General features: G+C 63.3%; 1 protein-coding gene across 1 annotated transcript; it reads left to right on the top strand.

The window, feature by feature from the left end:
• Window positions 1-720: 720 nt before the first annotated feature.
• LOC308653770 (autoimmune regulator-like) lies at window positions 721-10,809 on the top strand (the record flags this gene model as incomplete). Its single annotated transcript, XM_081302449.1, has 14 exons — window positions 721-870; window positions 1,190-1,364; window positions 1,607-1,762; window positions 2,123-2,194; window positions 2,848-2,961; window positions 4,076-4,224; window positions 4,435-4,515; window positions 5,466-5,581; window positions 6,557-6,656; window positions 7,245-7,430; window positions 8,058-8,179; window positions 8,297-8,405; window positions 9,589-9,651; window positions 10,622-10,809. 14 exons carry the CDS (start codon window positions 721-723, stop codon window positions 10,697-10,699), a joined length of 1,671 nt encoding a protein of 556 aa, XP_081158575.1. The 3' UTR covers window positions 10,700-10,809.
• Between the last annotated feature and the right edge of the window lie 3,691 nt (window positions 10,810-14,500).

Genomic DNA, 14,500 nt, shown 5'->3' with positions numbered 1-14,500 from the left:
CAGGGAGGGTGAAGCTCAAAAGCCCATCCCACTCCTCCATCAAACTGGGGCCCTCCACCTGATCCCCACAGCCCCAGATCTGGAACACTGAGGAGGGACCCTCCATCAAGTGTGCAGGTCCCCCAGGGGCCAGTGCCCCCATCTAGCACCAACCCCTGTGGACGTTTCTCATTAGTGCCACTTGGAGGTGCCACCATGTCTGGCCAGCTCAGAAGAGGCTAGGGGCACTGTCCTGACTTCTCACCCAGGACAGAAGGGGGAAGCCGGAGCCCTCCCCTGAGCTCCTCTGCTGCACCGGGCCCCAAGGCAGTAGCCCTGGGGGTCAGTAGGTCCAGGGCTTGGCCTGCAGCTCTCCAGGGAGAGGAGGAGGCGGGGCAGGCTGGCTGCCTAGGGCACCTTCCCTTATCACAGGCCAATTTGCAATCCTTGCAGCAAAAGCCCCTGCCCTGATTGGCTCCTGGGCAGTGGCCTTTGCCCTTCCCAGGGTGGGCCAGTATAACAGAGCCCCTGGGCCGGGCCTGCCAGGCTCTCTGGAGCTGGCAGCTCTCCCTGCCTGACCACAGGGGCTTCTCGGCAGGGAGCGCAGGCGGGGCACGCAGACGCCTCTGACAGCCCAGGAGCTCAGAGGGACTCCAAGGCAGAGGGACCCTGAAGTGGAGGGACACTGTGGTGGGGAGCGGGGCTGCCAGCCTCCCAGCCCTGGGACCCCCACCCAGCCCTATGGCCTGCGAGACTCGGGCTGCTGGGGACTCGGCGCTGCGCCGCCTCCTGAGACTGTACCGCACCGAGATTGCCGTCGCTGTGGACAGCGCCTTTCCGCTGCTGCATGCGCTGGCCGACCATGACGTGGTCCCTGAGGACAAGTTCCAGGTGGGCCCCGCCCACAGGCCAGCGGATGACCCCAGGACTAGTGCCCAGGATCGCTGTCCTAGCCCTCCCAGCCTCCCCTTCCCCTGCCCACAAGCCAGGTGTGGACCCGGCCACAGCCCTCCTGCCACCTCCCCCAGGAGCCGGGAGCTCTCTAGGACTAGGTGCAGGTGGCCCTGCCTCTCACCCTGCTGCCCCCGTACCACCATCCCCGGGAACCGGGGGAGGGGCCCAGGGGACCAGGCCTCCTGCAGTCGGTGGCTGCCTCCCAGCTTGGTGGGAGAAGCCACCACTCAGAGGCCCCACCTGGCTGTTGCTGCAGGAGACCCTTCGTCTGAAGGAGAAGGAGGGCTGCTCCCAGGCCTTCCACGCCCTCCTGTCCTGGCTCCTGACCCAGGACGCTGCGGCCATCCTGGACTTCTGGAGGGTTCTCTTCAAGGACTACAACCTAGAGCGCTATGGTCGACTGCGGCCCATCCTGGACAGCTTCCCCAAAGGTGTGCCCGGCCCTGGGCTGGGCTCCTGGTTGGGTTCAGCCTTGTTGGGGGATTGGGGCAGCTGGTGTGAGGTGGAAGGTGTGTGTCGGGGCGTCTGGGGAGGCCCCTGGTGACCCCCCAGGACTCTTGGATTCTAAGAGGCAAAGGGCAGAGGACTTGTCCACCTTGCTCTGAGGATGTCCAGTCCTATCCTCCATACCAAGGAAAGGCTCTAAGGCCCTGCTCCTGCCCATGAGCTGCAGATGTGGACCTCAGCCAGCCCCGGAAGGGGAGGAAGCCTCCTGCGAGCCCCAAAGTCTCAGTACTGCCACCCAGACCCCCCGCCAAGAGGAAGGCCCCGGAGGAGCCTCGAGCCGCCCCATCAGCAGCCCTGACCCTAAGGGGCACCTCCAGCCCAGGTATCCAGTGGGAGATGGCCATGGTCACAGTCTCCCCTAGGAGTCCCACCCCCCTCCCTTTCTGGCTCCAGGGTGTCTGTCCCACCTGCCTGGGCACAGAAGCAGCCTGTCCAGGCTGCAGAGGCCTCTGGGTACTGAGAGCGATACCCTGGACAGGTCTGTCTGAGTTTTTAAGTGGTAAAGGGGCAGGAGGGTCCCATTTTCCTTTCTACTGCTGAGGAAACCAGAGCCCAGTACCACGAAGGAGCCCACAGGGAGTCAGGGCCAGCACCTGACTCCACCTGCTGCCCTCCCACCTGGCCACCAGCATTGTCCCCCCCGCCCCTGTGGAAGCCCCCTGCCCCCAGCTCTCCCTTCCAGGTTCCCACGTGAAAGCCAAGCCAAAGAAGGCAGAGGGCCACGTGGAGCCACAGCGCCTCCCGCTGGGGAACGGTGAGAAGGCCAGGCCCAGGGAGCTGGGGACACAGGGAGCTGGGAACACAGGAGCTGGGGACACAGGGAGCTGGGGACACAGGGAGCTGGGGACACAGGGGGCAGGGGACACAGGGAGCCGGGGACACAGGGAGCCGGGGACACAGGAGCTGGGGACACAGGAGCTGGGGACACAGGGGGCAGGGGACACAGGGAGCTGGGGACACAGGAGCTGGGGACACAGGAGCTGGGGACACAGGGAGCTGGGGATACAGGGGGCCGGGGGCCGGGGCTGGATGGAAGGGCTCACACCCGTGGAGGGCTGACTTGGGAGCAGGGCCAGGCTGGCCTGACTTCTCGCCCCACGGGCCAACCTGTGCAGGCACATGTCGAGAGAGGGGATGCCTGGGGTTTTAGTGTGACCTCCAGGGACTCCACACTGTCCTGCACTGGGACCTCTTCAGCCCCCTCTGCCCTCCTGTGATCCCGGCCCCAAGGCCCAGGCCATGTGTGAGGGAAGCATCCTGCTCCTCACTGGCGCAGCCTACACTGCTCTCCCACTGCCCAGGACACCGGCCCACAGACGCCCTGCGCTCAGAGCTGCCCAGGACGGAGTGGGGCTCAGGAGCCATCTTCCCAGGCGACAACCCCCATTTGGGTGGTCCCTTCCCCAGGAATCCAGACCCTGTCTGCTTCAGTCCAGAGAACTGTGGCTGTGTCCTCTGGGGACGTCCCAGGAGCCCACGGGGCCGTGGAGGGGATCCTCATCCAGCAGGTGTTTGGGTCAGGTAGATGCACGGGGTGGGGAGAGGGTGGCAATGGGGACCCTCCCCTCTGCTCCCTGGTGGTCCCAGAGTGGAGGCAGCCAGCTTCCTGCACTGGCTCCGTGGGCTTTGGAGGGGCTGAGACACTGAACTTCCCTGAGTGGGAGGGACTTCTGCCCAGCCAGCGGTCCAGGCCACCCCAGCACAGGATGCCCGTCGCCCCAGGTCACCTGCTCTCCACAGATGGGACGGCTGGGACACAGGTCACACCCTCTGTTTACCCCACTCTCCACTGGGGATGGCCTGCAGCCTCGTGTCCTGCTGCCCCCGGTTCCATCCCTGCTCTGGTGCCGCCGGTGACGAGGTGTCCAGTCCCCCTCCCCCACCCTGGCCAGGCCCTTCTCCTGAGCCCCAGGAAGCTAGCCAGTGACCTACCTACCAGGTAGCCAGTCTCTGACTATCGGGAGCCAGTGTGTCATCTGACCAGGACCCAGCAGGGCCTACTGGTGGCAGACCACCAGCCATTGCATCATCCACTCCACTGTCCCTGCCACAGAGTTCTCTCTGAGCTGGACACGGACTACACCAAGGATGGCCAGAGTGGGCCTGGGAGCAGATGCCAGCCCTGGTCTCCCCATCAGGGGTGGTCCCCAGGGCCCTGTATGAGTGAGCTAGGGCTGCTACCATGACCGCCAGACTGGTGGCCTCAACAGACCCCCAGGGGAGGTGTGGGCAGGGCCATACCCTCTGCAGGCTCTGGGAGGTCCCTCCTGTCTGGGGCTGCCCGTACTCCTGGGCTGTGGTGGCCTCACCCCAGGTTTTGCCTGTCTCACATGGCCTCTCCACACCAGTCATTGGGTTTAGGGTCCAGGGTGACCTCATGTTATCAATTACATCTACAAAGACCCTATTTCCAGATGGGGTTCTATTGTGAGGTTCTGGGGGCGAGTGGATTTGGGGTCCTGTCCAGTGTGGCACAGTGCCTGGCACCTGGACCTGCCTTGGCTGGGATGGGAGGGGGGTGACAGAGGGGCAGCAAGTCACAGCTCTGCAGCCCGTCTCTGCCACACACCCCACCCCAGTAGTGGCTGGGGCTGTGGGAGGCTGTGAGCCCAGGACAGCTGGCATCTCCTCCCAGGGGGCTCCAAGAAGTGCATCCAGGTTGGGGGGGAGTTTTACACTCCCAGCAAGTTTGAAGACCCTGGCGGAGGTGGCAAGAGCAAGACGCGCAGCGGTGGGGGTCTGAAGCCTCTGGTCCGAGCCAAGGGAGCCCAGGGCGCTGTCCCAGTAAGCACTGCCTTGACCCCCTGAGGAAGGCTGGGCCCTGGGGAGGCTGGGGTGGAACCCCTCCCCCTCCCCACCTGGCAACTGTGCTGCCCTGGGGCCTGGGCTCTGCTAGGAAGCTGGGGGCTGCTGTCAAGACGCACCTGGTGCCAGTGGCCACAGGTGCCCCTTAGTGCCCAGGGTCCCTCCACTTGGCCCTCTTCTCCCTTGCAGGGTGGAGGTGAGCAGAGGATTATCCAGCAAGACAGGATCCCAGTCCTTCCAGCCCTCCCGGGTGAGCCCCAACTGCACCAGGTAACGCCCTAGGCCGTGAGAGGAGACCACCTCCCCTGGCCCCAGGCAGGTCTTTCTGAGGCCTCTGCGCTTGTCCTGGGCACTTAGGTGCCTGAAGCACAGAGGCCAGAGCTCCTGCCCAGGCCAAGCATCTCCTCCCCCTGCCCCTCCCCTTCCCGGCTGCATGTTTTTCTGATAAAACACAAGTTTCAAATGAGTCTGAAAAGTGAGATCCTCTTGGACTTTTTAAATCAGTGTTGGTCCAGGCTGAGTGAGCGTCTCTCGGCTAGGGGGTGGCGGGGACTGCTGCCAGGCAGAGCTGGAGGATCCTCAGGGATGTCCAGCTGTCCTTGGCTCCCAGCACTACCTCTTGGTGAGGTGGACAGTGTCTGCCATCCTTGGTTACAAATCCCAGCACTTGGTTCCAGGCGCTCTGCTGGCCTTGGGCACCCAGGGTGGATAGTCCTGTCCTGCTCTGTAGCAGTGTCCTGGCTGTCCCATGCCATGAATATTGCCTTGAGTGTGAAGGTCACTGCAGGACCCGCTTGGTGGCCTGGTGCTCCTGGAGGATGTGCTGTCCCGACTCCTGGCTACAGGATGCTCACTACCCAGGCAGAGGCCCGGGAGGGTGGAGGCCCAGGGGAGGGAGCAGCAGGTGCCTGGGGCTGATAGGAGACTCCTGGGGGCCCCTCCTCAGGGGCTGCCTGAGGGTGGAGTACAGGCCAGGGGGCCACCAGGAACCCAGGGGCCACGAGTGAAAGGGCTTCTTCTATGAGGGATGGCCTGGCAGGTCTGTGTCAGAGCTAGAACCCTAGAGGTGGACAGGCTGTGGGCCAGCAAGAAGGCTGGGAGGGCCCTGGGAGTCCAGGTCCCCAGAGATGAGGCGCTGCAGGAGGGGCCATTGCAGGGGAGGGGCTCTCGGGGAGGGTGCCCCCTCCAGGGTCTGCATGGTTCACTCTTGCCTGCGCCAGAAGAACGAGGACGAGTGTGCCATGTGCCGGGACGGCGGGGAGCTGATCTGCTGTGACGGCTGCCCCCGGGCCTTCCACCTGGCCTGCCTGTCCCCTCCACTGCGGGAAATTCCCAGGTGAGCGCGTTGCCTGGCATCATGGAGGCTGCCATCCACTGACCCTGAATGAGAAGACACCCAGAAGACTCTGGATCCAAGGGGGGAGTTGAGGCCCTTCTGGGGGGCTTTGGTTCAGGGGCTGGCTGTGAGCGGGGCCTGGGTTCTCACCCCAGGTCACCTGCCTCCTTGCTTGTCCACATAGTTTACCCAGGTCCACAGGACCCCTGAGGGCAGCAATGCCCCAAGCACAGAGGCCCAAGGCAAAGGTGGCCATCCCATGCCCTCTGGCCTTAGGGACATCCACCCCCTTCCTAGGCACCCCAGAGTCCTGCTCCCAGGTGGGCTGGGGGACACAGAGGCCACAGAGCCCCAGTCCCCAAGGGCTGACACCACCTCCAAGGGCTGGGGTCACTGACCATGCCGTGAGACCCTGACCTCGGTGGGGTGTGAAGCCTTCTCAGTCCACGTCTGAGCAGGGCAGTCTGTGGGAGGGGTGGCCGAGGGGACCCAGACCCGTTCTGCCCTGCGCTCCCGCTGGGTCTCATCTCTCTGAGCCCCTCTGACTCTGGAAGGAAGGTCCAGCCAGGCCCTCCCTCCACCCCTCTGGTGCTCACATTCTTCCTCTCCCCTTTGCCCTGACCGTCACCTAGTCCTGGGCATCATTCCCTTGTGGAAACGTGGGTGGACCAGCTGAGGGGGGCCCACCAGCTGAGCACCCTGTGACAGACAGGCACAGACCACTGCAGGGTACTGGGCACTGGAAAGTATGGGGGTTCATCCGAGAAGCACTCGTAGGGCACCCTGACCACGCTGGCCAAGGCTGTCCCACTAGGGGTCAATATCCCACGTCTGGGCTCTCCTGCTCCACTTCCCCACCTAGAAAAGGACATGGTGGCTTGCAGAGGGCCAGGCCTCCCTTGCCTGTGGATCTGGGAGTCCATCTATAGTCTCTGCTTTGTCTTGCATGCTTCTGACTGGTGGCCACATGAGCAGCGGCACCTGGAGATGCGCATGCTGCCTCCAGGGGAGAGTCCAGCAGGGCCTGCCCCAGGCTGAGGAGCCCCGGCCCCCAGAGCCACCTGCAGAGCCCACGGTATGCCCAGGCCTGCCCCCAGGCTGGGTGACCTTCCTGTGTCCTGCCCCTCTGGAGTCCTACCTCCTGGCCACCCCTGCATTGGGCCTGCCCCAGGGTAGAACTGTGCCCATCCCCTGCCTGATCAACTTGACCCTGTAGTCGGAACTCTCCATGAACATCCTGCAGGGTCCAGGGCGTGGGAAACTACCCTTACCCTGCTCTGACGGGGGGCCTCAGCTCTGTCCCCCAGCACCCTTGGGGCTTCACTGTGACCACTGATAACACTCTCCAAAGGTGCTCGGAGCCTTCTGTTGCAGCAAAGTCCTAAGGCTATGACCGTGCCCTGTGCATGCCCAGTGTTTTCTCTGGGGCCCTAAGGCTACGGGGCACCCTGTTCTCAGGTGGGGAAAGGGCCAAAGACCTTGTGGAGGGCCCCGGAACCGGGACTTGCATCCAGGTCTCTACATCCCAGAACCCACTATGGGGTTCTTCCCACCACGTCACCCCTTCCCCAGGCCCAAGTTCCAAGGTCCCTCTGGTCACTGACTCCAGGAGGGGCTGAGCAATGTCTTGCAGCCCCTTGGAGTGCTGACTCTGGGGTTCCAGGCCCCCCTGGGACTGCGGCCAGCAGGAGAGGAGGTGAGAGGCCTGCCCAGGGAGCCACTCCCTGCTGTGGACACCACTTTCGCCCACACACACCTGCTTGCCCCGACTCCCATAGTCACCCTGCCAGTGCTGGACCCTCCTGCCCTGTGCCCCTCCCTGATGAGTGCCAACCCAGAGGGGCAGCAGGTGAGTGAAGGGGCAGCACTGGGGGCAGGGCACTGTCTTGGGGGGGCTAGGAACCTTCAGGGCCCTCGGGTGAACCTGAAATAGGAGAGCCGATTATGCCAACAGTGAAGCCAACCCTCCACACCTGAGAGAACTGGAGTAGGAATCAGAGGGGTTCAGGGTTTGGGGAGGAAGGAGGAAGCAGAGCGGCTAGGGGAGGACGATGGAGGAGGCTGCTGGGATGTGGAAGAGGGGGTACAGCAGGGGCGACACATTCCCTGCTTCCAAACACCCAACCCGGGAGCCGGGGCATCACCACCTTGAGCCCTCTGAAGGCAAGACAGTAAGGACCCCATGGCTTCTCCCCGCCGCAGCCCCTCTGGCACCCCCCCCCCCCAGGGGCTCTGGGCCAGCTCAGGGGCTCTGTGTCTGCAGGGCACAGCCTGAAGGTGCTGAGGTGTTCCTGCGCTCTGGGGACTTGGGAGCCATCGAACTCACTATCTTCCAGCTGCCTCTCGCAGCCTTGCAGTTTCCCTTGGGTGCCCCGGTCCCCTGGGGACTGACCTGCCATCTAACCCTGAGGTGGTCCCGAGGCAGGGTGCGGAGGGCCCGGGTTCCCAGCCACCCCGCTCTATCGCTCTTGTGCAGGGTCCCGCGCTCGGCGCGCGGTGCGGAGTATGCGGGGACGGGACCGACGCGCTTCGGTGCGCGCACTGCGCCGCCGCCTTCCACTGGCGCTGCCACTTTCCGGCTGGGGCCGCCGGGCCGGGGTGAGTTGGCGTGAGTGGCGCGGCCGGCCCGGACGCGAGGGTTGGGGAGGGAGGGCCGGTGTCCCCACCGCAGAGGGCGCTCCGGATCCCACCCAGGCCTCTCCGCCCCTCCGCCAGCACCCGCCTGCACTGCAAATCCTGCTCCGGAGACCCAGGCCCCGCCGCCGCCGCCGGGGAGGGAGCGCCAGCCCCCAGCCCCGCCTGCCCGCCCGCTGGGCCGGCCAAGGTCAGTGGGTACCGGGGCGGATCTGGGGGGGCGGTACCTTGCGGGGAGCGCATCTCAGCGGAGACTGTACCCACTGACCGTGTGTTAAGTTATTTTCATAAAGTATTTTTCATATAAATCGACTCTTTTGATAATTTAAATCTACTTAAAAAGGAAACGTCCTAAAAAATAGCAATTTTGAAGTCCTTGGATGCAGAGCTCGCCCATGGGCCTGAGGAGCCCCCGGACAGAGGGAGGAGGTCGTGGGTTGGGGCTGAAACAGGCCGCGAATCCGGTGCTGACCCCGGTCCTCCACGGAATCAGAACGTGGGGCCTTTTGTAGCCAGGGCGCTCAGAGGGCACAGTACCCGAGGTCCCAGCCAGCAGCTCTTTCTTCCAGTCCCCATGCCCCGCGTGATGTCAGACGCGCAAGGAGGCCTACACAGGAGCCTGCAGTGCTTCTGCCTCTGACCAGACACCTGGGGCATCAGAGCAGGACTGCCCTGACCCCCAGGGGCTCCAGTGGAACCCCGGCCTGGGCCAGCTCCCTGCTGTTTTACAAGTCTCTCCTGTCCCACGGGTGGGTGCTGGTGTATTCAGGGACACCACAGAGCCTGCTGGGCCCTTGCTTCCTGGTCCTCTCCCACAGGGGAAAGCAGCAGCACCCACAGTCCCCAGGCAGACCCCTGGGTTGCTCCTGCTCCACCACCCAGGGCCAGCCCCACCTCTGGGGCCTGTATGCCCAGACCAGACCAGACAGTGTGGAAGACCTGAGATTCAGCGATTTTGAGCTACAAACCCAGCAATTTCATGTGATTCAGCATCATGTGGGGCCCTCTCCTGCCCCACCCATAAGCCTGGGGATGGCTGGGGCCTCATCCCCGCGGGCCTGGCATGCTCGTAGGCCACTGACCGGCTGGCGCCAGACCCCACCTTCTCTCTCTGGGCCTTGGGTCTCCTGGCCACTTCTCAAAGTCCCAGAGGCCTGTGGAACCCTTGGGGGCAGGCAGCCCTGAGCTCACTTCTGCCCACCCTGCCGCATGCTGCTGCCCCAAGGGTTCAGCATTAGAATATGCTCTTGTGCCCGCCGGCGGCAGCGCCCCAGGCCCCCAGGCCTGCCAACTCTCTGAGGAAGCCTGTTTCTGTGTTCCCAGCAAAGCTGCAGGGTGGGGTTGACTCTTCCCTCTCTCGGTTCCAGGCGGGAGATGACTCTGCAGGTCAGGAGCCAGTTCTACACAGGGATGACCTGGAGTCCCTCCTGAGTGAGGTAATGGTCACCTGGCCTGGGAGATGCCCACTCCTCCTCCACTGCCCCCACCTCAGCCAGGACCTCAGTCCCCACGTGGGCAGTAGGAGCACTGCAGGCAACAGGGCTCCTCAGAGGGGAGGTCAGGGCCGTCCCTGCCCCTGCAGCTGCTCCTCCAGGAGGGTGCTGGCCCTGCCATGCCCACACAAGAGCCCCAGGGCTGCCACCCCACACTGAGCCCCTCCCACTTCCAGCAGGCACACTAGGTCATCAGAGCCAGGACCCCAGAGGCCCAGGGCCCACGGGCTCTCAGCACCAGCTCACAGTGCTGCAGCCCACCCTGTTCCCCAGGGGCACTGGGGTAGGTTGGACCCAGCGCCTCTGTCCCTCTCTCTCCCCTCAGCCCACTGCTTCCTAGGAGGAGCAGGTAGGTTTCCTGGGAAGAGCATCTGTTTTTCAGGTGCCTCATTGTTTTACAGGAGGACAAAGTCCTCTAGTTGCTCCCACGCCACAAGTGGCCAACCTGGCCTCCTCAGTGTCAGCCTGCTCCTTCAGGTTTCCACCACCCACCTGCCCTGTGTGGTGGGTCAGATACAGGCAGACCCCCAACACTGCAGATGTCTGGAGACTCCAGGTCCTGAGAGGGACAGGTGACTCAGGCCCTGGATGAGGGAGTCATAGTTCTGAGGCGGGGCAGGTATTTGGGTCACTGGAGGCCTCCCCGGACTCCCCAGTCCTGTTGGAGCATCAGACCCCTGAGCGGAATGAGGAGGGACTGGCCCCGCCTCACCACAGGGAAGAAGCCACCCAAGAGGCAGAAGAGCCGTGGAGGCCCTGCTCTGAGCTCAGCGAGGAGCACTGGACAAGGAGTCTCCTGCTGCGGGCAGTGGTCCTCCTCCCTCCCCTTGACCCCAGGGTCAGAGGGTGTGACTCGGGTGGGGCGGGGCGGGCAGTCCTCTCTGAGGACCCACCAGGGCCTGTTGTCTTGCAGCACTCTTTCGAGGGCATCTTGCAGTGGGCCATACAGAGCATGTCCCGCCCGCTGGCCGAGGCGCCCCCGTTCTCCTGATCCAGGGAGGCCCAGGACCCCGACACCACGTGGCGGATGATCTGAGCCTGCACTCACACCGTGGGGCTCTTCTCAGAGGACAGAGGGGCACATGTGCAGGCCGGGCTGGGGCCAAGAAGAACTGGAGAGCTCCAAGTGCTGGCCGTGCTGGCCTATGGGGGACACAAGACCATCACGTGTCCTGAAATTAAAACCGCTTCTGTGGGGCTTGGAGGTGCTGCCCTGCCTTGGTTTGTGGGGTGGATTCCTGCTCCTGCAGTGCGGGCCCTGCGGCTGGAAAGTCCCAGCAGAAGCCCACAGGGAAGGGAACAGCTCCTGTGTCCCTGCAGCAACGTCAGGCCCTGTGTGGCCCCCAAGGCCCGTGGGGCCTGTCACACCTCTACCTCACCCCCAGCACCCTCCCGGTGCCCCAGGCCTCCCTCCTAAACTCGGATGGCCAAGCTCAGAGCAGCCGGGGAGGTGGTGTGTGTGTGTGTGTGTGTGTGTGGCGCTGCTCTCCGCAGGGTCTCCTCCCTTGGGGCTTGCTCGCTGGCTCACTCGTGCGAGAGGCCTGTGTGCACACCTTCTATGTGCAGAACGCTTCCCAGGCCTTGGGGTCCCAGAGGGGGTTCCGGTGGAGGGCAGTGACCTCACCCGGGGTGACTGCTGTGAAGCACAGACCAGGGCAGGGCCAGAGAGGACGGGGAGCACAGCCAGGAGGGGGCCTGCCCTGCTGGAGCCAGCATGGCCTGTCTGCAGGACAGACATGAGGTCATGGGTTGGGCCCAGCCCGCCACCATGGGGGCGGGGACAAGGGGCCCGTGCTGTGCCTTATTTTATCACAGTGCCTGCCCTGGCACTTGACTTCCGTCCTGGTTCTGACTGACTCCTGCTGGGAATGTGGCTTGGGACAGGACCTCGCCCAGTTCCTGGACACATCCCAGGTGGAGGTGATGACAGGACCTTGGTAACATCCCACCTGCAGACCCTGTGACAGAATGCCCAGATGGGGATCAAAGACCCTGGGAGGGACGGGAGAGCCTGCAGGCCTCGCTGTGCATGGCCTGCAGGGCTGGGACACGTGCCCTGACGTGGGCCACATGGCTTGTGTCCTCGTGCCTGCCCTGGAAGGGCTCAGGAAGGGAGCCCCAGCTAGAGGTGAGAGCAAGGACACTCAGTCCCTGAGTGAGCAAGGTCTCTCAGTCCGCCACCCCCAGGGGCCACCTCTCTTCACAAGCCTTGGGGGCGAGATGGAGAGGCCATGGAGAAGGTCGGAGCTATGTAGTCCTGTCCACCAGTGTCCGCACTACCCTCCCTGGCCCAGGAGACCCTCCAGCCCGTTCCCAGGAGTGCCTGGCCCTCCTCTCAGCTCAGGGAGTGCTGGCTCCACTGGGGCTCACTTGGGGGCCCTGGGGACACCAGAGAGCTGGCTCCCCGAGTTCCTCTGTAGGTGGGGGCTAGGTGGGCCTCCCCGGGCCCAGTGCTCCCCTTTCTTGGGGCTGCTGGTTCCGTGCGCCTGCGCTGTCTCCTCCATGCAGTCTGCTGCTCTAGGGGACCAGCAGAGTCCCAGCCTCTCTGAGTCCCACCGCAGTGGGCTCCGCGGGCCAGCTGGGGTTCCCCACCAGCACTGTTCAGTCCTGTGAGAAACCCCAAGAGTCCTGCTCAGGGTAGGCGTGGGGGGAGGTGCAGGATGACCCCCGCCCCTCTGGATCCTGGGCCAAGGAGGCTGCAGTGGGCCTCTCATGGACTTCGCTGCTCTTGGAAGTTCCCTACTGCTGGTGGCCAGTGTGCCTCATTTCATAATAGTGTCACCTTAGCACTTTAAGAAGAAACAAAAATTGCCAAGCGTCCTGAGGGAGCAGCTCAGCAGCAGAGCACTGGCTAACATCTGCAAGGGCCTGGGTTTTCATCCCCAGCACTGGAAAAAGGAAAAGAGAAATCAAAGCCCCCACCCCCAAGCCTCCTGACTCTGAGGCAGGACCGCGGCTGGGCAGCCCTGGCTCGCTCTCCACGCTGCAGCCCCTGGTGTCCGGAGTCTACTTGTCCTGCCTGTCCGTCCACCATCCAGAGCCCAGAAGGAGGTCTGCTCGTGACAGCCCCCGGTGTCTGCGACTGAGCCCTGGGCAGGTGCCGACGTGGTGGAACCAGCTGGACCTGCAGGCTGTCCATCTCAGAGCCACCCCCCACCTGTGGCTGGGCCCACTGTGTTGAGCTGCCCAGGGCCTCAGGGCCTCGGGTCCCAGGTGCCCATCTCTCTCCATTCTGGAGGCTGCACTCGGAAATCAAGGTGGGGGGGCGGCCTCTCTTCCTTGGCTTGGAGATGGCGTTGTCCCCCTGTGCCCCCACAGGATTGTCCTTTCTGTGTCCTGATCTGTTCTTAAAAGGCCTCCGATTGGATTAGGGCCCACCTGGTGACTTCATTTTATCTTACTCACATCTTCCATAGTTGCATTCTGAGGGGCTGCAGGACTCTCTTGGACCACACCTGAGTCAGGTGAGTTCTTGTGAGTTCTTGACTTGGCCTTGATCTTGGGCTCTGTCCTTGGCCCTGTAGTCCAGTTTTAGCGAGAGCTCTGCACAGTCAGTGTGGAGTCTGTCACCAGGAATTTGATCCCCCTCGTCCACAGCTGATCACCCAGCTGCCTTCTGCAGGGGCTGTCAAGTGAGCGTGGTCAGAACCCTGCCCTTGAGTCTCTGCTAAGCGAGCTCCCGCCACGCCCCCTGCTGCTGGGCGGAGAGTCCTTGCTGGTCCTTGGTGTTTGGAGCTGAGGGTCCTCCCCTGCCTCTGTGGCAGACACCACTGCAGTAGTCCCAGGGCTTGCAGCCCTCATCATAGGAGAAATGCCTGATCAGAGCAGCGTAGAAGAGGAAAGATCTGATTTGGGTCAAGGTTCAGTTCATGGTTGGCTGGTGCATTGCTTTGAGGGGAGGCAGAGCTTCAGGGTGGAAGGTGCAGAAGGAAGCAGCTCACTGTGGGCTGAAGGGGGTGGGGGGAGGAGGCAGAGGTGAGCTACCTCCAGGTCTCACCTCCACACAGTTTCCACTCCTCCCCAGATGCCATCAAATCATGATCCATCAATGGATCACTCCATCCATGAGGTCGGAGCCTCAAGACCCACACTTCCCAAGAGCCCCCTCTGCACGCTGCTGCCATGGGGACCAGCTTTCGACACACCGGCCTTTGGGGATCTTCCAGACCCCAACCATAGTATCCCTCTAGGAAAAAGTCTGCCTGGTCCAGCACTGTGAGTGCTTGTGTAGCAGTGGACACAGTTCAGCCCACGAGGCCTACAGGACTCCTCTCACCCCAGGAGACCCCTGTGAGCTAGGCCACGGGCCCTCAGCTGTCTCAACCCAGAGGTGTCAGTAATCTATGAGCAATTGTCATCCTGCCCAAGACACCGTGTGGGACCGTCAGGTTCTGGGTTTGGAGAATCTGGAGGATGTCAGCGAGCCTATCGGGCTCAAGGAAACTCACTTATTTCTGGAGATCATTAGAGTCAAGATGGCAAAGCAGGGCCGGACTCTTGGCTAAGAAGGTTGGCTGCACTGAAAGCATCCCTGTCAGCCCCGCCCTGTAACTGAGCTCCCAAATCCTCAGTCTGTTAACCTTAAGGCTGTTTTGAAAGAGGCCTCGGCCAGGTCTGCCGATTCCAAGCCTCTCAGGACCAGGGCCCCCAGGGGGCAGACTGAGCCTCAGGTTCTCATGTCCATCTGAGTTTTCCCTACACTGCCCACCCGCACCCTGGCTCTGAGCTGCAGGGTGGGCAGAGCCACTGGCCCACAGCGAGGCGGCCCAGGTGAAGGTCATCCTTGGCCCTA

Source organism: Spermophilus citellus (genome assembly GCF_964194105.1).
Source record: "Spermophilus citellus genome assembly, chromosome: 1".
Taxonomy (NCBI): domain Eukaryota; kingdom Metazoa; phylum Chordata; class Mammalia; order Rodentia; family Sciuridae; genus Spermophilus; species Spermophilus citellus.
This window is presented reverse-complemented; position numbering and strand designations above follow the sequence as displayed.